The sequence below is a fragment of the Larimichthys crocea genome, unplaced genomic scaffold, assembly GCF_000972845.2.
Source record: "Larimichthys crocea isolate SSNF unplaced genomic scaffold, L_crocea_2.0 scaffold239, whole genome shotgun sequence".
NCBI lineage: Eukaryota > Metazoa > Chordata > Actinopteri > Sciaenidae > Larimichthys > Larimichthys crocea.
In genome coordinates, this window is record NW_020853172.1 from 178,317 (window position 1) to 203,671 (window position 25,355).

Below are 25,355 nucleotides of genomic sequence, written 5' to 3' on the forward strand. Positions count from 1 at the left end.
TGGGAGTCCTGTAGTATACAGTATAATGTACAGAGGTCAATAGTCTAGATTGGAAGTATTTACTAAGGGTGCAACAATACATGTATCTGTACTGAACCGTTTGATACATGGTCTCGGTTCTGTACACACTATGAATCGAACAATACGCAATTTTATATTTATTTTATCAACTTGTGACGACCTTAGACTGTACTTTTGAGTTGAAACATATGTTGGTAATTTCAATAAACTACAAGTTAAAAAAGGCATCGAACCGTGACACTAAAGTATCGAATCGAATCGAACCGAACCGTGATTTGTGTGTATCGTTGCACCCCTAGTATTTACGCAGCCGCCGTGATGTTTGAATTCACTAAAGTTAAGGAAAGGTGCTTCAGTCATTTAGATCATGAAGTCTGAAGTTGATCTACAGTTCTGTGGTTTATCAGTACGGGCTTTTTTATGTTAGGATGTTCGTTAAGCTCGTTTAGTGAGCTAACAAGATACAGAGGAAGGACAAGAGGTCACAGGTTGACAAATACAGACCGCCAGGTACTTCAACAATAAATGCATAGATGATACTGACACAACTGTCCTCATGGCTCAACGGGGGACTACGGTTCAACACCAAGAGGAGCTCTTTGACTTTGATGGTGTTTTCTTGTGTGTTTGCAGTTTACGTTACTGTTAAGTTTGATGAGTATGTAGATCTTACTTAAGGTCTTCAAGTACCTGCCGACCATAGAGCATGATGGGATGTTAACTGCTTGATCGTACCATGCAGCACACCTGTGTGGAAGCATCTGCATCTGTTACAATCAGCCAGAGTTACTGTAAACACCTGTGTAGGTGTGCAGGGTTTTTAATCTAAAGGTGGCCAGTATCAGGGCTTTAAAGACTAAAGAAAACAAAGTGTTCAGATTTGTTTTAGTTTTATATTCGGCTGTACAAAGCTGATCCTGGTCCCAATCTCTAGTATCCATGGTAACAGCCCTGCTGTCCTCTTGTCATGTTATAAAGACACCAGTTTCTCCATATTTACACATTTTAAATATAAAGACTATAAACTGTTTCTGAGCTTCAGATAAACCCGTCTGTGTCTGACCTCTACATTTAGAAATATCTGATTGGATGAGAGCTGGTCAGAGAGCTACAGGTGATCAGCTGGGCGTTGATTGGTGGCTCTATCCAGATCCAGCCTTTTTGTTGTTGTCGGTTGTCTTTGGGCGGGCGGTGCAGGAACCTTTTCGTCCAATGGCGAGGAAGGGGCTGGACTCTGTGGTGACGACGATGCTCGGGATTCGACTGAGCGCGCCTCTCATCGCGTGTCCCTCTGCAAAATCGCCGCTCTGTCAGACAGGGAAATGCAGTTATTCATCATCATCATCATCATTAAGTTCAGGAGATTGTATGTGTCCAGATTTGAGCTGAGTTTTCACAGTATGTGATGAACTGGTGACTGTACTCACATTTGGGATGCTGCTGCGTTCACTGACTCCTGCCGTGGCGACATCAGCGTCGAAGGACGTCTAGAAGAAACAAACAACAAACAGATGAACGTAAACCCGCGATTACCACGTTGATCAACCTGCAGCCACAATAAATGTTAAATAAACTACACCTCCCAACAGTTCTGTATAAATGTACACTTTATAGAGGAAAGATCAGGACAAGGATTTGAGGTTTACCTTTTCGAAGATGCCCGAGTCGTGGCTCTTCATCTTGGACTTGAAGCTGGACGAGGGTTTGAAGTCGGGGAGCTCGGCGGTGTCTCTGCTGATGTCACAGGAGACCTGGCGGCTGGCCGATCTGGAGCCCATACTGGACAGATCAGCCTCTGTGTCCGTCAAACCCTGCAGAGATCACACACACACACACACACACCTGAGTACCTGCATCGCCTGCTTTACGTCGCCAAATATGATTTGACAGCTCAGGAGGCTCTGAGCTTACCGATTCGCTGTCGGAGGCCGAGGAGAGGCGGGACTTCCGGTTGCTCTGCCGTCTGAACTGGCTGCTGATGTCGGAGGTCTGGCTGGTCACAGTGGAGCGACGCGTCGACATGAAGCTGCTGCTGGTCGAGCGGAGGTCGTGCGGACGGACACAGAGTAGGACGCCGAGACATGGGATGTACTTGGCTAACGCTAACCTGGACAGAGACGGAGATCAAGAGTTTGACTGAGGACAATAATAATAATAATAATGAGAATAATAATCTCTGCTCTTTACTTTTCCTTCATTGTGATGTCACGACATGACGCTGTTGTGTACAGTTCTACGGTTATGTAAGCTGCAGCTTTAAAAGGCCAGAGGTGTGTGTGTGTGTGTGTGTGTGTGTGTGTGTGTTTGATTCTCTCCAGCCCAGTTAATATTCAGGTTAAGTGAGCAGCAGTTAGTTCAGCTGACTTGTTTGCGGCGCTGCTTTCTCTGATTGGATCGATGCTCCAACAGTGTGACGGTTCACTGAGCCGCAGTCAGGTTAGCAGGATGAAAACAGGCGACGCAGCCGGAGTCAGATTAACATTTCATACATCATACTGTATGATAATGAAAAGTGAACACATGATTGATTTTCCTCCTCTAGAGGGGTTAAAAACGAACCTGCAAATGTTGATTAAGTGGTAATCGAATGTGTGTGTGTGTGTGTTACCTGTATTTCGGGTGTGTGATGGCGTAGATGATGGGGTTGTGGATGGCGGAGGCTTTGGCGATGATGGCGGGCACAGAGTTCATGTATGGAGTCAACATGTCTGAGTACCTGCGGCGGGAAACACAGTGCACTTTTGTTTTAAATAACATTTGTGTCTTCACGGCTGAGGAAAGGTGAACCAAGATGAGCCAAAAGCACGCATGCACGTAAGCAAGTAAAGAGTTTTCTTGGTGGCTGTAGGTTGGAAACTTTGTTTTACCCGGCGAAGGCGGTGAGAGCGACGGTTGAGTACGGCGACCAGGAGATGACGTAAAGCAGGATGACGATCAGAGCGATCTTCGCCATCTTCCACTCGTTCTGCAGCCGCTGGAAATTCTTCACCGAGTCGCGGCTGCTGCCGTGACTGTGAATGCTGCCGTTAATCTTCCCCACAGCCCTGCAGAACACATGAGCAGACCTGTAGTGCTATACGCGTGAGGACAGTTATATGCTTAAAAATATTAAATGCTGTTGGGAGAAGCCTCTGCATAAAACACACTAACAACACCAAACACACACACACTCAGACTGACTGGTTGGTGCTGCGGATGGCGCGGAAGATGAAGACGTAGCAGTAGATGATGATGAAGAGCGGCAGGAAGAAGATGAAGATGAAGAGCAGCATGGTGTACGCTCGCACCGACGGGGTAAAGGTCATGTAGTCCCACGTGCAAGACGTCATCAGGCCCTCGGGGACATAGGCACCTGTCGGGTGACAGACAGAGAGACAAACAGAGAGGGAAGGTTTTAATGTCCCATCATCTTCCTTCAGGTGCGGCTCATAGGGAGCCTGGACCTCCTTGGAGCCACACTAACATGCAGTGCTGATTATTTAGTTAGAGTTAGTTCACATGAGGAAACTCATGAAGCCAGAGCGCCCCTCTGCTGTGGTCAAACACGGTATTGCAGTCGTTCCTAACCTTCATATTACTTGATATCAATTACTTTGTTTGTGTTAGTTTGGATCCGAACTTAACGTTAGTTAGTTGCTTCATTAAGTAATGGATGAGTACCTCAAACAACCCACTTCAAATAACTTAAACTAAAATACTGCAGAGTCATGTTTGTATATTATGTGTACAGGGTGCGTTGTGTTGACACTTTTTGATGTAGACATAAACTTTTGAGTCTGTAAATGTGCATGAACACAAGAAACATGTAATTCATGCATCTATGACGTGCATTCTGATGTAAATATTAAGTATTACTGCGTGAATAATGTGTGATTTTACCACATAAAAACTACAACATTGATGTGTCAACAATATGTTTGTGTTTATTTGTTCTGTACACGTGACATCTACTGCTGGGAGAGGGATCCCTCCTCTGTGGCTCTTCCTGAGGTTTCTTCCACCTTTTTTGTGGGCAAGTTTTTCCTCACTCGAACCGAGGGTCTAAGGACAGAGGGTGTCACTCCCTGTACAGATTGTAAAGCCCTCTGAGGCAAATGTACTTTGTGACTTTGGGCTGTACAAATAAAATCTGTTTTGATTTGATGTGACACATTTGTCCTATTTCATACTTCTTCTTCTTCTGTTGGCAGACTGAGACCTCCACATCTTTTCAGTGAATTCTCTGTTTGGACAAAGATCATTTTGATAAATGAGAAGGAAATATGAGACTCAAATTAAATCCTGTTCACGGTTCACACTTTGTTTCAACTGCCCCAGACCTGAACTCATGAACTCATAAAGGTTCCTTTAAGTTCATCTCTCTCTTGAGAAGATAACGACCTCATAAAGAGCGCGAGAACACAGACATGTACATCACGTACTGCAGAAAATAACCTGTATGTTCAGAATTATTTATAGTGGAGTCTGGAAAGATTTTTTCCGTGATACTGACGAAGATTTGTGGGAGCTTTTCTGTTTCCATACGTTATAATTTACATAAAGTGAGATACAATCTGCTGAGGAGAATGAAAACCAGGTGAGGTATAGAGCAAATACACACCACATGTAGTGTGTGTGTGTGTGTGTGTGTGTGTGTGACTGATAATAAAGTATGTACATCTGGCTGTGTGGGAGGTATCACCTCAAGTCAATCTCCTGATGAACCGTCGCGTTATCTCACTAAGGTTCAATTATAAGACAAGTAGCTCCGCCCAGGCAATCCGATTGGTCAACTAGACATTTAGTTTAAACATTTACTCCGCCGTTTCCATGGTAACATCACAACTGTCAGAGCTGGAGCAGAAACCCGTCAACTACTAATAAATACGTTTGGATGGTTGCACGATAAAGCACACCCTCTCCTCGTCAAACACAACACCGTTTCCTCACTCCAGCCGAAGAACGGCGGCAGGCTCCATCCCAGAGAGTAGGCCCAGGCTGCCAAGAGGATGAAGAGGGCCCGTTTCCGTGACAACACGCCGATCGAGGTCAGAGGTCGCGTGATGACGAAGTAGCGGTCGATGGCGATCACCGTCAGCGTGATCATGGAGCAGATCCCGAAGAGGGCGCCGCAGAACGCGTACACTTCGCAACCTGCAGACAACAGAGAGGTGAAGATTATCTAAGAGATGTACTGAACAACAAAGCATATTTTAGACACCCAAAAGAAATCTATATTTACAGGCAGCCAGACTAAACCAAACCTTATATTCTCTCCAAAGCCACAAAAACATCAATCTACCTCAAACAATACAGGGATTGCTGGTCCACCGCTGCCTTGACTCACAGAAATGTTGGTTTGGATTCAAAATAAAGCCACAACTTTGGATTCCTCAGATCTTAATACCGTCACCTGATCCACTCACTGATCTAGAAGTAGCTCACGCTACGGGTTAAACCAGTGTGAGGTGATGCAGAGACCGCATGACTCAAAAACAAACCTGAACTGCATCTTACCATCAGCGTAAGTGATGAGGAGTCACATCTTTCACATCATTCAGCCTAAACATCTCTGAGACATTTGCCTCTCTGCCCCTCTGCACAAATAAAACTGAATTAAATTAAAATTGTTGAATTCTCTTTGCAGTTTGGTCTGAAATAACACAAACTGACCGATTGGGGTTTTGGTGGACCAGCAACTCTCGTTCTGTGAAATAAAATGAAATTTTTTGTCTTTTTTTCGAGAGCATAGTTTCCCTTTGGAAATGCTGCCTGATGGCAAGGTAACATGTTGATCCTCTAAATACAGTGTGTCTCAAGTACATGCTGGTCCTCCTGTCTGCTTCTCTAAACTGGGGTTGTGCTGATCACCGTCTATGGATCAGAACCTCATACAACCACACTTCAGATAACCTGAACTTTCCCTTGAGCAAGGTGAAACATACCGGGGAATAACACTGCATCTGTTACAGTTTGTCAGGACAAATACTGGCAGATACCTGAGATTATGTGTGTTTGTATATTGTACGTACTGAAATCCCGTTAACAAGCTGTCGTAGATCTGGTCAGACCTTCGAATGCTGTTTTTCCAGTCATATAACTGGTTCAGATTCCTCCAGTTTAGTTTACAGTGCGGCTGAGTGCAAAATATGTTTTCGGATCAAGTGAACAAGCGGAGTGTAAAATCTTTAAAAGAAAACTCTCCAGGCAGTTTAAGGCGGTTTAATCGGGTGGAGCGTTGAGTACAGAACATCAGCCTGTGTTCCTTTAACCATCAAAACAACATGCTGGACTGGTTTCATGTGATGAACACGACTTCCTGCCTCTGCAGCAGTGATATAAGTCAGATGCTCCTTATTAACCGCTCAGACGTATGATCAATCATCACAAAAAAATAAAAAATACAGCTGTTAACAACTCAGAGATGTACAGACAGTCATCTTTTTATGATGGACATCAGAGATCATGTGTTACGACTCAGCGGCTGTATCTTTATTTTCTACAGTAACTTACTTTGTCTTGTTTTTACAACACCTGCATGAACCTGCCTCTTTCACCTCACGTACACACTTCACTATTCAAAGACATTTATTCATGATTAATGACACCTGAAGACACAAACCTATTTCACAGCTTTATGAATCTCATCATGAGTGAACCATTTGTGTATCTCAGAACTGACTAGCTTTAGTTAGTCAGACTGTGGCTTAATGAAATGATCAATACTTTGCACCTCAAAAGAGTAGAGACTACTTCAACAAGGTTTAACAGTCCCTGAATCATCTGCATGGATTGACACTAACCCAAAGGCTGGAAATGATTAAGTATGAAATAATAATCTTTGCTTTTGCAGCGCCAAATTTCTCAAATTCAATCAATAAAAAGCAGAACATCAACACGTCCTCTTGTTTTCCTAATTAAAAACTCTCTCTGTCATATTAAAATGACCTCAGAGCGTCTCTCCTGGGGAGGACGGAGGAGGATTTGTGTTTTCTCAGAGCTGAAAATTCACTCTCTCACAGTTTTCATGAAAAGATTCTGACATCCAAGAGCGCACTGACGGATATTTTGGTGCTGACATGTTTGCTCAAAAACACTGATTATTGATTTTAAATCATGTTGATGCTCTTGACTTGTAATCCGGTGAACGGTGTCTCCGTCATCCGTAAAGACCAAATGTGTGTTTGGTTTCGCAGAGGTTTAATCTTGAATAATCTTTAATTATAGTTGAGGATTACCAGGTGTTTTATCAGTCATTAGTTATTAGTCATTTGTCAGTGCCTGGTACCTTTCTCTCCAAAGATCCACCTCCTGTTCATGCTGGTGATGAAGAACGTGGGCGTTTGGGTGATACACATCAGCAGGTCTGTGATGGCCAGGTTAATGATGAACATGTTGGCCGGCGTCCGCAGACTGCGACTCCTGCAACACACACACACACACACACACACCAGAACTTTACCACTTCACAGCAGGAAAATGGACCTGAAGCTTCGTTGATGTGATATTTTTCCTGTTGGATCCAAAGGAACCACTATGGCTGGACCTGACAGTATTCAGGACGTCACATAAAGGACCACTGTGTAGGATGAGGTGATTGCAGCCACCTTTCCTCTGACCCCAACTAGGCTTCATGGCGATGCCTCAAATGTGCTTTGGGTTCACTTGTTCCACCAACCTAGCTCCTGTCGGCCCTGCTTCCAATGCTGGCTTAAAGTTCATTCATCCACTTATTCTTCGTAATAAACTTAATTAATTAATATATATTAATAATTACTTTTTTGTAATCTGAATTGTGTAAAATGTGTAAAAATATCAATGTTGATCAGTTCTGTTATGTTCTGTATTGAATGTAAAATATCCATAAAACATGTCACTTAGTGAGTTTACTGAAACAGTTGAGGACCATCGACTTACAGATAAATTAATCATGTGTTACTAACTGCACCAGCAGAGTCTGTTTTAGAAAATCCATCACAGATCTGAATGAAAGGTCGATATGCGCCCCATCAATGGTCTGATCCAGTGGATCGAACTCATCTTAAGTGTGGGAGCTTCATCAAACGAATCCAGAAAAACGATTTCAGGGAAAGGCATTCTCTGTGCACTGATGGGAGATGAAAGACGGCGTGTGCGGTCGATAAAAGCCAGGCAGCCGTGACTCATTACAGCCAGAGGACGGACAGAGTCCTGTTCCTCTGCTAATCACAGCAGGAGATTAAACCTCTGAAACGTCTGAGAACCTCTTTGTAGTCTATCACATCATACGAGTCCACAGGGGAGGAACAAAAGCTCTGTCTGTGTTCCACCTCAAACAGACAAAAGCTCATGATTTCTTCTATTTGTGGATTATCTCGTCTTTACCTTGACACCAAGAACCACAAAACAACATTTTAAAGACATTTCATGAGATTACCGACGAAGAATTTTGATGCATTCTCATAATTTTCTACATTTTAGTCTCTCGTAATTATCACTTTACATTATGTGCATGAGAAGAGTCTGTTACATCAAACTGGCTGTTCAGCTGGAGGGAGTTATTCATGTCTTCATTTCATCCTGTGTGGATCACTCTAACTCTCTATGTTCAGGACAGATGGTCCGACGTGCAGCTGCTCAGATTTTAACGGGAACCACAAGATAAAAAAAAAACCTTCAACTGGTTCAAATCTATGAATCACTTAGAACAGAGATTTATCTCCCGTTTCAAATGATGACCATTTGAGCTAATTCTTCTCTACGATGGATAGGAAAGAGTTTAAAAAAACTCTCTGCAGAACACCAGGTGTTAAACTTCATCGACCTTATCCAATAAATTCAGATGTGAACGAGTCTGTGTGGATGTGGCCAGGTGTATGTTGCATGTTCGTGTATGTTCCTGTGTGGAATATGTACAGGCCAGGAAAACAAACCTTCCTGTGGGACAGTGAAGATATAATAACTAATAATAATAACTGATATTATTAGAAAAGTGGAGGATGACAATACGATTCAAGGGATTTAAACCTGCAGGAGGTCTTGAACTACTGCTTGCTTGCTTAATAATGAGGTACTGTCATCAGCTTCATCGGCTGCGCTGTGTTGAGTTTATTGTAAACAAATAGAAGTTTAATAGATGTTTACATTCAGTGTTACCTACAAAAACAAACTGTCCGTATCCTTGAGCTCTTAAAAAACACGTTGAATGAATTTCCTTCCTCATAAAACGCATGTGGGTCCTCGTGTGTGCATGAAATAAACAAACCTGGAAAAACAAACTGGAGGTCAGGAACTCTTTGAGCGTGTTGAGGACGTACAGAAAACAGATTCAGCCTCAGCCATTGTCACTAACTTAGGATTCTGCGGATCAAATCTCATCATTTCTTGTTGAACCTTAAAGGTTCTCTAGGTAACAATCAGAAAACTTGATAATAATGACTCCTTGGACACCCTCAGCACTCTGTAGGTGTGCCCGAGCATCCTCCTGAGCATCAGTCAAAAAAAATGAGACACACAACAGTGAGTGTGTTTAGGAAGTTTCAGTTTTAAGACTTTCCGTCGTCGCCTGAAAGCAAGACCGTGACCATATTTGAGCACAGAGGAGGTTGTCCTACCTGCAGAAGGCATAAATGACAAGGAAGTTGCCGACCATGCCGGTGATGCCGATGGCGAGGATGACGGAGCCGATGGTATAGTGAGCGTGGTCGGGCACGTCCACCGTGGGGAAGGGGTACGAGGCCCTGGGAACCATCGCCACCTGGAGGACAGAGCAGGAAATGACATGCGAAGGTGACGATGCCTCAGAAATCTGTTTATCAAATCGCCAGATGTTGGAGCATAGTCTGGTGTAACAGTGACAAGCAGTTTAGTGCAGTGAAGTCAAACCCTCAAACCTGGTTGCTGCAGAAGTGACATGAAAGCATGAATAGAGAATAAAAAGTCCTTTCTGTCGATACATCATTATTCCAGGCAGTGAAAACACGTAGACCTCACTAATCACCTACTGGCGGCTTTAACTCTCTTTGAAAAGACAAATATCGCCTACACAGTTTGTAATTACTGAGCTCTGAGCTGTCGTCTCTCAGATCTCTTCATCCTCTCTCCCTGTTGCCACGTTAACGGCATAAATTACTTCGCTGCCAGCAGAAATATCAGACACAGCTGATCAGAGATGGAGGTCAGTCAGAAGAGAGTCCTGACTGAGTACAAACTGAAGTTTAGATTTAAAAAATACTGTACTCCCCATTTCACCACCTGTCCTCCTACATCTAGAAACTTTCTGCACAACCTGCAAAGTAACTAAAGTATCCTTGTTGGTCTGGCGCGTGACGCGGATGATTCACGTCTCCTGCAGTGACCCGTAAAACGAGAAGTAACAGTCAGCAGGAAGAGAAATGAACGAGTGAAGGACGCGGCGACAGCGATGGAGTCAGACATGTTGTGACAGCGGAGCTGATGCAGCAGGCGACAAACAAACAAACGTTTCAGCTCGAGGACGCACATCCGTCTGACTGCAGCGCCGCACTGAATCAGCAGGAAAGTCAACTGCTGGTCTCAGAGATTGGGTCGGGTCGTGTTCTGAAGGACTGGCCCCGGTGACCTGTGATGACGCAATGACGTTCAAGGTCGTTTCAACACTGAAGGAAGCACTGAAGCCAGAGTGAGGCTGACGTCTGTCTACACAGTGACAAAAAAGCACTTTTAAGTATTTTGTATGGACACAAGCCCTAACAGTCTAACTGAAATGATAAGTTCTAATAAAATTAACAATTAACAATGTGCATACAAAAGCGAAGTAAAGGTATTAAAGTTACAGATTATGTAATTCATTTATAAATAATAAATGAATGAACACATTATTAATCACATGATTTATCACATGACTTATGAGTTGTTTACGTATGAGCAGTTGCTAGGGACAGAGCCAAACAACTGCAGTTGCTAGGGGCAGAGCCAAACATTAACACAGAAGCCGAGAAACTAAGCCATAACACGCAGGGGCATTACAAACTAACGCAATGGATCTGGAAAGAAGAATTCTAACATTAATGAATCAAAATGATTATCTTGAGGCCAAAGTAAAAGAACTAGACGAATGTCGCGAGGACTTATTAAAAATACTGGACCTGATGAAGGAGCATCGTGCTCTGAAGAAGAGGGAAGCTGAACTTCAGGCAGAAATGGCTCAACTTCGTGCTAGACACCAACATTTATTCGGTAACCAGGCCAAGAAGAGAGAAAGCCTGGAGGAACCCAACTCAGTGGAGAGTGTAAAGGAGAAGGAGGAGAGCGTGGAAGAGAGGGTGGAGGAGAGAGAGGAGGAGAACGTGGAAGAGAGAGTGGAGGACAGAGAGGAGGAGAGGGTGGAAGAGAGAGTGGAGGACAGAGAGGAGGAGAACGTGGAAGAGAGGGTGGAGGAGAGAGAGAGGAGAACGTGGAGGAGAGGAAGAAGAGCGTGGAGGAGAGGGTGGAGAAGAAAGAGAAGAGAACATGGAAGAGAGGAGGAGAATGTGGAAGAGAGACTGGAGGAGAGAGAGGAGGAGAACGTTGAAGAGAGAGTGGAGGACAGAGAGGAGGAGAACGTTGAAGAGAGGGTGGAGGACAGAGAGGAGGAGAACGTGGAAGAGAGAGTGGAGGACAGAGAGGAGGAGAACGTGGAAGAGAGGGTGGAGGAGAGAGAGGAGGAGAGCGTGGAAGAGAGAGTGGAGGAGAGAGAGGAGGAGAACGTGGAAGAGAGAGTGGAGGACAGAGAGGAGGAGAACGTGGAAGAGAGAGTGGAGGACAGAGAGGAGGAGAACGTGGAAGAGAGGGTGGAGGACAGAGAGGAGGAGAGCGTGGAAGAGAGAGTGGAGGACAGAGAGGAGGAGAACGTGGAAGAGAGAGTGGCGGACAGAGAGAGGAGAACGTGGAGGAGAGGGAGAAGAGCGTGGAGGAGAGGGTGGAGAAGAGAGAGAAGAGAACGTGGAAGAGAGGAGGAAAGAGTGGAAGAGAGGGTGAAGGAGAGAGAGGAGGAGGAGAATGTGGAAGAGAGGGTGGAGGACAGAGAGGAGGAGAACGTGGAAGAAAGGGTGGAGGACAGAGAGGAGGAGAACGTGGAAGAGAGGGTGGAGGACAGAGAGGAGGAGAACGAAGAGAGAGTGGAGGACAGAGAGGAGGAGAACGTGGAAGAGAGAGTGGCGGACAGAGAGGAGGAAAACGTTGAAGAGAGACTGGAGGACAGAGAGGAGGAGAACGTTGAAGAGAGACTGGAGGACAGAGAGGAGGAGAACGTGGAAGAGAGAGTGGAGGACAGAGAGGAGGAGAACGTGGAAGAGAGAGTGGAGGACAGAGAGGAGGAGAACGTGGAAGAGAGGGTGGAGGACAGAGAGGAGGAGAACGTGGAAGAGAGGGTGGAGGACAGAGAGGAGGAGAACGAAGAGAGAGTGGAGGACAGAGAGGAGGAGAACGTGGAAGAGAGAGTGGAGGACAGAGAGGAGGAGAACGTGGAAGAGAGGGTGGAGGACAGAGAGGAGGAGAGCGTGGAAGAGAGAGTGGAGGACAGAGAGGAGGAGAACGTGGAAGAGAGAGTGGCGGACAGAGAGAGGAGAACGTGGAGGAGAGGAAGAAGAGCGTGGAGGAGAGGGTGGAGAAGAAAGAGAAGAGAACGTGGAAGAGAGGAGGAGAACGTGGAAGAGAGACTGGAGGAGAGAGAGGAGGAGAACGTTGAAGAGAGACTGGAGGACAGAGAGGAGGAGAGCGTGGAAGAGAGGGTGGAGGACAGAGAGGAGGAGAACGTGGAGGAGAGGGTGGAGGACAGAGAGGAGGAGAGCGTGGAAGATAGGGTGGAGGAGAGAGAGGAGGAGGAGAACGTGGAAGATAGGGTGGAGGAGAGAGAGAGGAGAACGTGGAGGAGAGGGAGAAGAGCGTGGAGGAGAGGGTGGAGAGCGTGGAGGAGAGGGTGGAGAAAAGAGAGAGGAGAACGTGGAAGAGAGGAGGAGAGTGTGGAAGAGAGAGTGGAGGACAGAGAGGAGGAGAACGTGGAAAAGAGGGTGGAGGACAGAGAGGAGGAGAACGTTGAAGAGAGAGTGGAGGAGAGAGAGGAGGAGAACGTGGAAGAGAGAGTGGAGGAGAGAGAGGAGGAGAACGTGGAAGAGAGAGTGGAGGAGAGAGAGGAGGAGAACGTTGAAGAGAGAGTGGAGGACAGAGAGGAGGAGAACGTAGAAGATAGGGTGGAGGACAGAGAGGAGGAGAACGTGGAAAAGAGGGTGGAGGACAGAGAGGAGGAGAACATGGAAGAGAGGGTGGAGGAGAGAGAGGAGGAGAACGTTGAAGAGAGAGTGGAGGACAGAGAGGAGGAGAACGTTGAAGAGAGGGTGGAGGACAGAGAGGAGGAGAATGTTGAAGAGAGAGTGGAGGACAGAGAGGAGGAGAACGTGGAAGAGAGGGTGGAGGACAGAGAGGAGGAGAACGTCAGGGGGTTCTTCAGATTTTTCAGCTGTGGTTTAATAAATAAAACAACATAGAGGGTTTAGTAGAGGGTGGGTTCCCACGGGGTAAATTAATTAGTTCATTACTGATAGTTCATTAATTAGATGGTGCAAATCACTGCACCACCGTGCCGTCCTTTAAAATCTATGAACTATCTGTTAATAGTAATGAACTAATGTACGACAGGGCGGCACGGTGGGGCAGTGTCTAAACGGGTTCTCTCCAGGTGCTCTGGCTTTTCCTGTAGTAAGTTCATTAGTTATAGTTCATTAATTAGATTAGAACATCTCTCCCCACATTCCTGTGACAAAATAAAAAAACAAAATCAAAACAGCCATCAGTCTCAGTGTATCACTGTGTTTAAAATATTTTCATTTTCAGCCTTTTCTTTTTTGTCTTTTCAGTGTAATTTTTAATCTATGAAATCAAACTGTTTTTTTTAAATAAATAAATAATCACCCATCTACAGAACTTTTCTTTTAATCATCATTATTATCATTAATTACTGTTATTATTAATATTGTTTCAAGTGAGCCTCTTATCATTCAACAGAAAAATACATCATACAAACAGCGACAGGATTAAATAACAATAAGAGAGTTTCATCTGATGGTGAGCTCTCACCTTTCTGTCATCACTGCATACTGTTAATAATCAAAGGGAAGCTCTGAGGCTTCACGTTTGTTATATATGTTATGACACACGATTTCACCATTGAGGTACAATCAGGCTATGTTCAATGCTCTATCATGCTTGTATGAATGATGTAACAGATAAAAGATATTAATGAAATATTATTTTGAAGAGGTAACTTTTATTTTGGTAACTTTCCGTCTTTGTATTATTCGGAAGAGCAACAATCCTCATCCATCCATTATTCTTGAGGCATTGCCAGTGAGTTTATTTATTTGTATTTGTATGTTTGTTTATGAATCAGAGGATTTAATATGTTGTAAAGTTGTAAAGTAAATTATGAAGCACATGCTTAATATTGCTCAGATGAGAACATGATATATTCCGAAAGTACATGTTAATAATACATGTTCAACATGTGTTTTCAGTTGTTTTAGTGAAGTAATTTGCATACTCGCACATACTTGCACATCGTTAAAACAACGATGACGATATTATCGTAAACGATATATATCGCCCACCCCTAAGTACAACACGACTCCAATGATGTACCACTTGAACAACATGCATCCGACCCTGGTTAACCGACCATCAACTCAGCGTTGGCACGGAGGAGCTGCAATGCACAACAAGCAGAGAACATTAACCAAAGGATTTGTAAATTAACTGAGATGGATATGCTGCCCTTAAGTATTGTTGAGGGCAAAGGTTTTCGAGACCTGATTAATTTAATTGAACCAGCGTATCACATTCCATCACAACGTACGTACGTGACCTAAATATTATTATGTTTCTGATTAAGTTATTGTTTAGGGTCACTTGTGTTTAAGAGCACCAGCTCGCAGCTGCAGGCTCTGCTGCTTTAGAGCACCGCATGTCTTTAAGTTTAACCACTGAACGTCAGGTTTAACTGCCACAAGAGTTGGACTGTTCTTCTTGTAATACAGATTTCATCGAGGAAAAACATCGTATTTGTATTTTTATTGCATTTTTAATATAAAAAATATAATGATTAATCGATAATTGATCGTTAATTTTCCCGCTGATCGATCGAAGGAATTTATTCGAATGCCATTTGTTCTGTGTGTTACATTTGTTTCTTGGAGAAACTGCAGAGCCAATCAGAGTTTAAGATGGATGATGAACAAGGTGCGGGTGGAGATGTTTGCAGCTGCATAAGGCTGTTTAAATTTTACGATATCGTGACGTACTGACTGACAATCACACAGAAATTTGCTGAACACAATGTCAGACTGAATTAACCAATTTAAAACACATTGTTAGGATGCTTTAAAAATAAGATGAGGTCAAACCCTGGTATATAAGTATTCATTTGAAATAAGAGCTTTTATTTTGAAACAAGGGTCTGTCACTCCTCCAGCACAGAGATCTGGTTCACGCACAAGTTAAGAAATGAGGACATCATGCTAATACGTCTTCAATAAATAAACTACATAACATCAGTATCGGCTGATTTAAACACTGCTGTGCATTAAAGTTGTTGTTTTTTTTCCTCTTTGAGGATCAAACCTGTAAAACTAGGTTTACAGTCGGCTGGATTATGAGCAGGCCCTTTTGAACTTGACCCATCTGTGAACTTCATTCCTCTGAGAAGAGTCAACAGATCAGGACTTTATTATAATTACACAAGATTTTATGAGACAGAGATCCTTTGGTGTTTGAAAAAACAGGTTTAGGTCTGAGGGGGATTAAAATTTAGAGAGGTTTAAAATTTAGTTTTGACTTGTTCCCACGTCCTCTATGGGCCAGTGGCTCCGAGATCCAGGCAGACCCCACAACAAAGGTAAGACGAGACGCTTTTCTGCCTCATTGTTTAATATTTAAAATAACGTTTAACAATTGGTACGTCTGATTTTATTCTCCAAAACACATTCAAATGTCAGAATCCACCTTTTTCACATAAAATGCTTTTTCACGACCGACCCTCAAATGTCAAAATGTTCTTGAACGTTATCATTATGGATGGTTATGAAAACAGTTACAGTCACTTTCCATGACTGCATAACTGACTGAATAAAATGATAATCTATAGTAGCTGCTCAAAGTCTCAAACCTCTGCTGGATGGAGGACTACAGTGGATACAATAATCATTTTTAAAACGATAAAATCATTTTAGGAATGTAGGAACTAGCAGGAAATCTGACAACACAGCTGGCCGAAGACATGTTATCTATTAGTTATCTATTATTATAGCGCACCTATCCATTTTGCTTATTTGGGTTTCTTAACCTGAACAACTTGTTTCATCTTTAGCAATACAGTTGTCCCTCGCTATAACGCGGTTCACTTTTCGCGGACTCGCTGTTTCGTGGATTTTTGTGTAATTTTGCATGCTTTTTTTTTACAGCGTACTGTACAGTATGAACGCGCATTGTCTTCGGCGTCCTTATTGGCTAAGGGAGAACCGCACATGTGTTCTGCATCCTGATTAACTAAGGGAGTACTGTACAAAATGCGTGTAAAAAAGATGTGTAAAAGTGTGTGGTTAGGGGTTTTACGGCCTTAAAACATGTATAATAATTGTAAAACTTACTTCTTGGATTTCGGGTTATTTTTAGAACGTATCCCCCGCGATAAACGAGGGACCACTGTACATGTTTTAATTTAACATCTCTAGCTGGCAGATAACAGTAGTGAAGTAAAACCTACAATACCTCCCTGTGAGATGTAGCGTAGGAGAAGGTCGGGTTAAAAACCAGCCTGGTTTCAGCCGCAGTGAGTCTGTAATCCTGCCAAACAGAGTTAAACCGCAGATCCTTTGACTTTATTAATCCAGACCTCAGCTTCACCTCCAGGGAATGATCTAACACATATATGACACAGAGTTTACCTCTGTTTCTTCTCTTATGGCCTCAAATCCCTCCAGTGTGTGGGGGTGATATGATCATTTCATCTTTTTTTTTTTATCCCTGGTTTCTGTTTTCATTCTTTACCTTATATAGGGTTGTTCTTTCTTCAGAGGTGATTTCCTGAGCTCTTTCTTTTTTTAGCCTCCAAACTAAATGACAAAATATGTAATTTGTCCTGTGTGATTCTTTTCCGATTAGACTTGTGTTTCCTGTGAGCTTGGTTGAAGTTTAAGAAACCATCGCGATCCCTAGTCAACCACGAGGGGTCACCACGTTCAGCACGGTCACAACTTGTGCAGCAGGAAGGTACTCACCTGTAAAATTAATGACAGAAACTAAGACTCAAATAACGAGGTCCAGTGTGATATTTCTTAATACAACAGTTCTACAGGCTCCATTTATCACTGCACTACATAAACACTCCCTGAACAGTAGTTATGTATGAGTAGTTACTTTGATGATGCCCGAAAAACTCCAATGAATGTCTGATCGCGTTCATTGATGTGAAAAAAATTATTGTATAATATGTTCCAGGTGGATAAATGAACTGTAGAAACTTTCCAAGTCGTTCCTATCCTTAAGAAAACACAAGATGAATGTGTGACGTAAGATCAGACAGCTGCTGCAGAGTCACACAGAATGACAGGGAGCTGATATACTACATAAATATGGACTTGAGGGCCTCTCAGGGGAAGTCTGGGGTCCCCAACACAATAAGGAGCAGACAAGATTTCACTAGTTTAATGAAATACAGTTTATTCCTGGTAACTGTAGTTTTTCTGAAGTTAGAAATCTGCAGTATGTTGAGTAGAAGAAGTGAATACACCACTGAAATGTCATCCAAATGCCATTGACGCACAGCTGACATTAACGTGTCACATTAACCTACATTGGTCTGGCTGCTGGTTACATACATGTCATGTGTACACATCCATCAGCCGCCTGCAGGCGCCTCCGACGCCTCATGTAAATAAAATAAAATAACAAAACCAGCGTCTCCTCTTATAAAACCAGCGTCTCCTATAAAACCAGCGTCTCCTCTTATAAAACCAGCGTCTTCTCTTATAAAACCAGCGTCTCATCTTATAAAACCAGCGTCTCCTCTTATAAAACCAGCGTCTCCTTTTATAAAACCAGCGTCTCCTATAAAACCAGCGTCTCCTCTTATAAAACCAGCGTCTCCTCGTATAAAACCAGCGTCTCCTATAAAACCAGCGTCTCCTATAAAACCAGCATCTCCTATAAAACCAGCGTCTCCTATAAAACCAGCGTCTCCTCTTATAAAACCAGCGTCTCCTATAAAACCAGCGTCTCCTCTTATAAAACCAGCGTCTCCTATAAAACCAGCGTCTCCTCTTATAAAACCAGCGTCTCCTATAAAACCAGCGTCTCCTATAAAACCAGCGTCTCCTATAAAACCAGCGTCTCCTCGTATAAAACCAGCGTCTCCTATAAAACCAGCGTCTCCTCGTATAAAACCAGCGTCTCCTATAAAATCAGCGTCTCCTCGTATAAAACCAGCGTCTCATATAAAACCAGCGTCTCCTATAAAATCAGCGTCTCCTCGTATAAAACCAGCATCTCCTATAAAACCAGCGTCTCCTATAAAACCAGCGTCTCCTCGTATAAAACCAGCGTCTCATATAAAACCAGTGTCTCCTGTAAAATCAACGTCTCCTCTTCTAAAACCAGTGTCTTCTCTTATAAAACCAGCGTCTCCTCCTATAAAACCAGCGTCTCCTCTTATAAAACCAGCGTCTCCTATAAAACCAGTGTCTCCTCGTATAAAACCAGCGTCTCCTATAAAACCAGTGTCTCCTGTAAAATCAACGCCTCCTCTTCTAAAACCAGCGTCTCCTATAAAACCAGCGTCTCCTCCTATAAAACCAGTGTCTCCTCGTATAAAATCAGCGTCTCCTATAAAACCAGCGTCTCCTATAAAACCAGTGTCTACACTTCTGAAACCAGTGTCTCCTGTAAAATCAAAGTCTCCTTGTATAAAACCAGCGTCTCCTATAAAACCAGCGTCTCCTCGTATAAAATCAGCGTCTCCTATAAAACCAGCGTCTCCTATAAAACCAGTGTCTCCTGTAAAATCAAAGTCTCCTCTTATAAAACCAGTGTCTCCTCGTATAAAATGAGCATCTCCTCTTATAAACCAGCGTGTCCTTGTATAAAACCAGCGTCTCCTATAAAACCAGCGTCTCCTATAAAAGCAACGTCTCCTCGTATAAAACCAGCATCTCCTCATATAAAACCAGCATCTCCTCATATAAAACCAGCATCTCCTATAAAACCAGCGTCTCCTTTTATAAAACCAGTGTCTACACTTCTAAAATCAACATCTCCTCCTAACAACAAACACAGGAAACACAGAAAGTTTCAGAAACGAACCATGTATTTGCTTCAAGTGACTGTCAGAGCTCCAGCAGACTCTCTGTGTGTGTCCAGTGTGGACACAGAGCCTGACAGCAGGTGCTCATAGCCGATATCTTCGGTTAGCTCTGACTACAGCGGCTGTAGTCCAGCTGAGTACAATCAGAGCGAGGTGGAGGAGGAAGACAGTGTCGATGAGGACAGATGCACTGCACTCTGTCTCTGTGACAGACCTGCTGAGCAAATACCAACCTGCCAGGAGAAGATCAACACATCAGACCTCAGGAACCTTTACTGCACGCTGCTCTTTTATTTTTGTGAATGAAAGTAATTTTAATAAATAGTCAATAAAAGTGAGCCAATCACCTGAAACACTGTGGTGTTTTTTTTAATCAAATTTCTGCACAAGAGATGGTCCTGGCCTCACTTTTACTTTCCTTTAAATTGATTTAAATTGTACCCTGGTGGACAGAAAGCTTCAGCGTGTCAACTCCGACTGTTATATCCGCTGGTACAGGCAGAACAGAACTGGGCTCAGCAGCCTGCCGGTGAACATGGTCAGGCCAACAGAGAACACACTATTGAGGTGATAAATATTGATGTATTGTTAATGTACGTGACAATTCAGTGCTGCACTTTGAAATAATAATCTGAATCTGCAAAGTATCTGAAGCTTAGTGGAGTAAAAGTACAATATTTAGTAAATTTAGAAAAACCCAAGTAAAGTACCTCAAAATCGCAGTACAGCGTCTGAATGTACATTTCACCACTGAAACACTTTCCAGTCTAAAAATAGCTGCACAAAGTCACACTGATAGCGTTTACTGTGCGTGTCCTGAGTGGTCCCAAAGAGTCAGTGGAAAGTTGGCATGAACCAGACAGCTTCATAAAACACATGCATCAGTGTCCAATCGATACAACATTGGCAGATGCATGGACGGACATTCCGAGTCCAGACGTCAATATGTGTTTGTTCAACAACATCCAGCAGCTGGCAAATACACAATCAATACCAGACACACAACATGATCGTGAGGAAGGCAGGACGTGTGCAAACAGCTGCGTTATCAAGCCTCCGCCGATCACCTGAACATCCTGCAGGACTGTACAGTAACCTCACCACTGGTGCAGAATATTAAGTCGACCTTTTGAGCCGTGAAGCGTGACATTGGTGCAGCTCTGAGGTGTCGGTGACGCAGGAAGATAACGCGTGAGCATTTCTATATACGCTGACTTCTGCATCCCTTTCTGACACCACTAAAACCAGACGGCTCCACATGCAATTTAAGATTTTATTTTTCTTCTGCAGGCAAGTGCAAAGAAGTGTGTGTGTTTGTCTGATGAACCGAACTCCCTTTTGGTTCCCTCAGAGGAGAAAAGTTCACGCATTTCATGCTGATGAATCCAAGAGACAGATTAAGCCGTCAGCACATCTCTCTGTTCTCTCTCTCTCTCCTTCTGTGTCTCTCCATCTTCTCTGCCATCTCACATAATTACTCAAAAACGCAAACGCAGATTAACTTTCGTTTCACTCAACGGAAATCTCCACAGAAGTCACTGGAGGATTTGAGCACACACAGCAGCTTTGTAAACAGCAATAAACATCTGCACATCAGCACCTCACAGGAACAAAGTCCATGCAAAGCAACCTCAGTGTTTATCAACCGTACACCATCAGTAACAATCCAAACCAACACTTGTTTCTCTTCCCACTGTTACCAGAGTATAATAACGAATAATAACTGCTTTAATTCTGACATTACAACATTCAGAGAAGTGTTAATTTAAATACATGTTTAATATTGAGGTAGTAGTTTGCAGTGATACTGAACTGGAGAGGTGTTCTTAATATTTTGTCCACTCCAGTGCAGCAGCACCACCCACTACAACCTCAATAATAAACATGAGGTAGAACTGACAACAAACACTATAAAAGTATAAGACTTGTTAAAAGTAAGTCATGTAGTATTGGACACGTGATATTGTGCAGGTGTACAGGTGAGTGCATGTCTGCATTTTAAAACATCTGCTGGAGAGCTCACTGAACTCCGTGAAAAAAAACAAACACGTGTATTAAATATTAATTTGCTTCCTGGCAATAACAGATATTTTATTCAACATGAAATCAGATTATTTTCAAATCAATGTGACTGACCGATCAATTCGGCATTATATAAATGACCTTAATTGTAATTATTTAATGACTTATGGTTGCTGCCATATCGACCATGTTAGAAAAACGGACAAACTAAATCTAAAAAAAGCTAATTAAATTAATAATACATGTCGAATATATATAATGTGCCTTTTAAGTGTTAAATTGTTTTTTACATCGATCAATAAGCGTGTAAATATTAAATTACTCGTTCTTTCTATGGAGTTTGATACAGTGGACTCTCCAGACTTTCTGAACAGAGCGCAGAATAAACCCAAAAGTTACCCACCGTTGGTGCGTCCGATGCGGGAAGCTGGAGCTCCAGGAGCCGGTACGCATCAACCGTCGAGCCGTTGCCGCCGCCGCTGCTGCTCCACGCGGACGCCGCTGACAGCGCCAGGGTCTCCGTGGTGTGACGCGCCGTGCAGTTCGGCTCGCCGCAGGTGACGCTCTGCCGCGCAGGCGGCTGATGGAGCGCGCTGTCCCCGCCGTTCATCCTCCACCGCCTCCTCCTCGCTCCTCCTCAGGAGGTCTGTCTGAAGGAGCAGAGGGAGAGAGAGATGACTGAAAGTAACTGAGTACATTTACTCAAGTACTGTACTTAAGTACAGTTTTTACTTGAGTATTTCCTTAAACTACTTCTTCTGTGCCCAAGCACGACGGTTCAAACCAGGAGACTGTTAACCTGAAAACAAAATGGCGGATGCTAACGAGGTTAGCATAGCTGCTAGTGCCATCAGTTAACAGTTAGTCAGAAATGTAGAGTGGTGTTGCACTTTTTTTAATAAAAATAAATTTTCCCTCTGAAAGCTTTAGCACTACTTACTTAAAACAAATGTTCTTTAAACTGGGTCATTTTTATGGTTTCCCGATGGAAATAAAGCTTTAGCATGACTTGCTAAAGTGGCTAATCACCATAGCTGACTGTTAACCTGAAAACAAAATGGCGGCTGCTAAAGAGGTTAGCATAGCTGCTAGTGCCATCAGTTAACAGAATGTAGAGTGGTGTTGTACTTTTTGATTAAAAATGAACAAATTTTCCTGAAACTGGGTCATATTTAATGAGAAAAAAATATTTTCTGATTTTCCCTCTGATGTCCTGATGGAAATAAAGCTTTAGCATGACTTGCTAAAGTGGCTAATCACGATAGCTGAATCTGACTGTTAACCTGAAAACAAAATGGCGGATGCTAAAGAGTTTAGCATAGCTGCTAGTGCCATCAGTTAACAGTTAGTCAGAAATGTAGAGTGGTGTTGCACTTTTTTATAAAAAATAAACAGATTTTTTTTTAAACTGGGTCATTTTTATGGTTTCCCGGTGGAAATAAAGCTTTAGCATTACTTGTTAAAGTGGCTAATCACGATAGCTGTATCTGACTGTTAGCTTAAACACAAAATGGCGGATGCTAATAAAAGTGACTGTTAACCTGAAAACAAAATGGCGGATGCTAAAGAGGTTAGCATAGCTGCTAGTGCCATCAGTTAACAGAATGTAGAGTGGTGTTGTACTTTTTGATAAAAAATAAACACATTTTCTTGAAACTGGGTCATATTTTATGAAAAAAAAAATATTTTCAGATTTTCCCTCTGATGTCCTGATGGACAGAAAGCTTTAGCACTACTTGCTAAAGTGGCTAATCACGATAGCTGACTGTTAACCTGAAAACAAAATGGCGGATGCTAAAGAGTTTAGCATAGCTGCTAGTGCCATCGGTTAACAGTTAGTCAGAAATGTAGAGTGGTGTTGTACTTTTTGATTAAAAATAAACAAATTTTCTTTAAACTGGGTCATTTTTATGGTTTCCCGATGGAAATAAAGCTTTAGCACTGCTTGTTAAAGTGGCTAATCACGATAGCTGAATCTGATGCTTAGCTTGAAAACAAAATGGCGGCTGCTAATAGAAGTGACTGTTAACCTGAAAACAAAATGGCGGATGCTAAAGGGGTTAGCATAGCTGCTAGTGCCATCAGTTAACAGTTAGTCAGAAATGTACGGTGGTGTTGTACTTTTTGATAAAAAATAACAAATTTTCTTGAAGCTGGGTCATATTTTATGAAAAAATAATATTTTCTGATTTTCCCTCCAAAGTTCTGATGGACAGAAAGCTTTAGCACGACTTGCTAAAGTGGCTAATCATGAAAGCTGTAAACAAAATGGCGGATGCTGAAGAGGTTAGCATAGCTGGTGCTAGCATCAGTTAGACCTGTAGAGTAGTGTTACATGGTACACAGACATTTAGATAACTTGTCAGTTAACAGTTAATCAGAAATGTAAAGTGGTGTTGCACTTTTTGATAAAAAAATAAAGAACTTTTCTTTAAACTGGGTCATTTTTATGGTTTCCCGATGGAAATAAAGCTTTAGCATGACTTGCTAAAGTGGCTAATCACGATAGCTGACTGTTAACCTGAAAACAAAATGGAGGATGCTAAAGAGTTTAGCATAGCTGCTAGTGCCATCGGTTAACAGTTAGTCAGAAATGTAGAGTGGTGTTGTACTTTTTGATAAAAAATAAACAAATTTTCTTTCAACTGGGTCATTTTTATGGTTTCCTGATGGAAATAAAGCTTTAGTTTTACTTGCTAAAGTGGCTAATCACGATAGCTGTATCTGACTGTTAGCTAAAGAGGTTAGCATAGCAGGTGCTAGCATCAGTTATATCATAACTGCAGAGTGGTGTTACATTGTAACGCAGACATTTAAATCATTTGTTGATGCATTCATGTTAAAAATAGGAACTGGGTCTATGGAAAAACAAATATTTTTTAGATTTTCCCTCTGATGTGCTGATGGACAGAAAGCTTTAGCATTACTCGCTAAAGTGGCTAATCACGATAGCTGTATCGTTTGAGGAGCTGCAGTTTCTTTTAAGCACTTTTTTGTCACAGTTGCTGAGTCGCAGCATGGAAATGTTGTATATATTAAACAATATCAATGATCTACTGACTTCTGGGGCCAGCTTCAACAGAACTGAAGATGAATGTGTTCCTCATAATGAGTTTACCTGCTAACTATGGTTTCATGTGTTACTAGAAAACTGTGTGCATTGCGTGCACCACACCTCTGAACCCAGTGTCTTTAGCACACACACACATTCACCATCAGGACTGCAGGACTGGATTCACTTTGACTTCAAACAGCATAAAAATTATATTGCATTATGTCAGACAAAACAAAACAATAAAAGAACGAGCGTCTGTTTACAGTTAAACTGAGTGGACTGATAAAGAAAAGCTTTAATTTGGTGTTGTATGAAGAGTGGATGTTAAGAAGTAGAGTTGTAATGATAAAATAAACCCTGAGGGCCCAGGCTCTCGCCTCAAAAACAAGGGAAATTGATGAGTGTGACAAACATTAAAGCAGCTCGTAACGCTGCAGTAATTGATAAAAGTCAAATCATGAAAGCTGAGTTATGTGAAAGCAATCACACCTTTCCATTAAAGGTTTAATTCAGTTCACTCCTATCATCATTTAACAGACTCTTACAGACAATATTTATCACCTTATCTATAGAAAAATTGTTTATTGAAACGATCCCTTTTAGCTGTTGCCATGACAATCAGCTAATCTTCCTGGAGTCCACAACAACATTTTTATCTTTACATGATATTATCATATTTGTATTATTAACATAATTGCAGCTAAACTCTATTTTCTTGTTTTATTAACAATCTAATCTGAACTTTACAGGACCAGAACATGTCAGTATATAATGAGTAGAGTTGAAGTGAGCTGTCTTTACCTGGACAAGTCTTGAAAGGCGAAAGTGGAATCCAGGATCAGAGACACAATCAGGTCCAGCAAAGCCGAGATGAAAAATAACCTGCAGCCAAACTCTGGTGAACCTCAGGGGGCTGATGGCTTGTTCACCATC

General features: G+C 42.5%; 1 protein-coding gene across 3 annotated transcripts; it reads right to left on the reverse strand.

Annotated features, from left to right (window-relative positions):
* Nucleotides 1-188: 188 nt before the first annotated feature.
* On the reverse strand, nucleotides 189-25,290 carry LOC104936614 (melanopsin-A). 3 transcript variants are annotated; one of them, XM_027275885.1, is made up of 12 exons: nucleotides 25,224-25,290; nucleotides 21,771-22,017; nucleotides 9,594-9,736; nucleotides 7,289-7,422; nucleotides 4,951-5,154; nucleotides 3,202-3,373; nucleotides 2,889-3,065; nucleotides 2,630-2,737; nucleotides 1,933-2,128; nucleotides 1,668-1,832; nucleotides 1,449-1,508; nucleotides 189-1,328 (listed from the first exon to the last, which is right to left on the reverse strand). In XM_027275885.1, the coding sequence occupies exons 2-12, from the start codon at nucleotides 21,975-21,977 to the stop codon at nucleotides 1,164-1,166; spliced, it is 1,731 nt and encodes a 576-aa protein (XP_027131686.1). In that variant the 5' UTR covers nucleotides 21,978-22,017; nucleotides 25,224-25,290; the 3' UTR covers nucleotides 189-1,163. The 3 variants fall into 3 exon arrangements, with proteins under 3 accessions (XP_027131686.1, XP_027131685.1, XP_027131687.1); XM_027275884.1 differs by lacking the exon at nucleotides 25,224-25,290 and adding an exon at nucleotides 22,308-22,401; XM_027275886.1 differs by lacking the exon at nucleotides 25,224-25,290 and adding an exon at nucleotides 22,100-22,117.
* Between the last annotated feature and the right edge of the window lie 65 nt (nucleotides 25,291-25,355).

Coding starts and splice junctions, on each gene's coding strand:
- LOC104936614 (XM_027275885.1), bottom strand. CDS start 21,977: ATGAACGGCGGGGACAGCGCGCTCCATCAGCCGCCTGCGCGGCAGAGC. Junction 9,737..21,770: donor CCGCATCGGACGCACCAACG/GTGGGTAACTTT, acceptor TCTGTCCTCCAG/GTGGCGATGGTTCCCAGGGC. Junction 7,423..9,593: donor GTCATTTATGCCTTCTGCAG/GTAGGACAACCT, acceptor TGTGTGTTGCAG/GAGTCGCAGTCTGCGGACGC.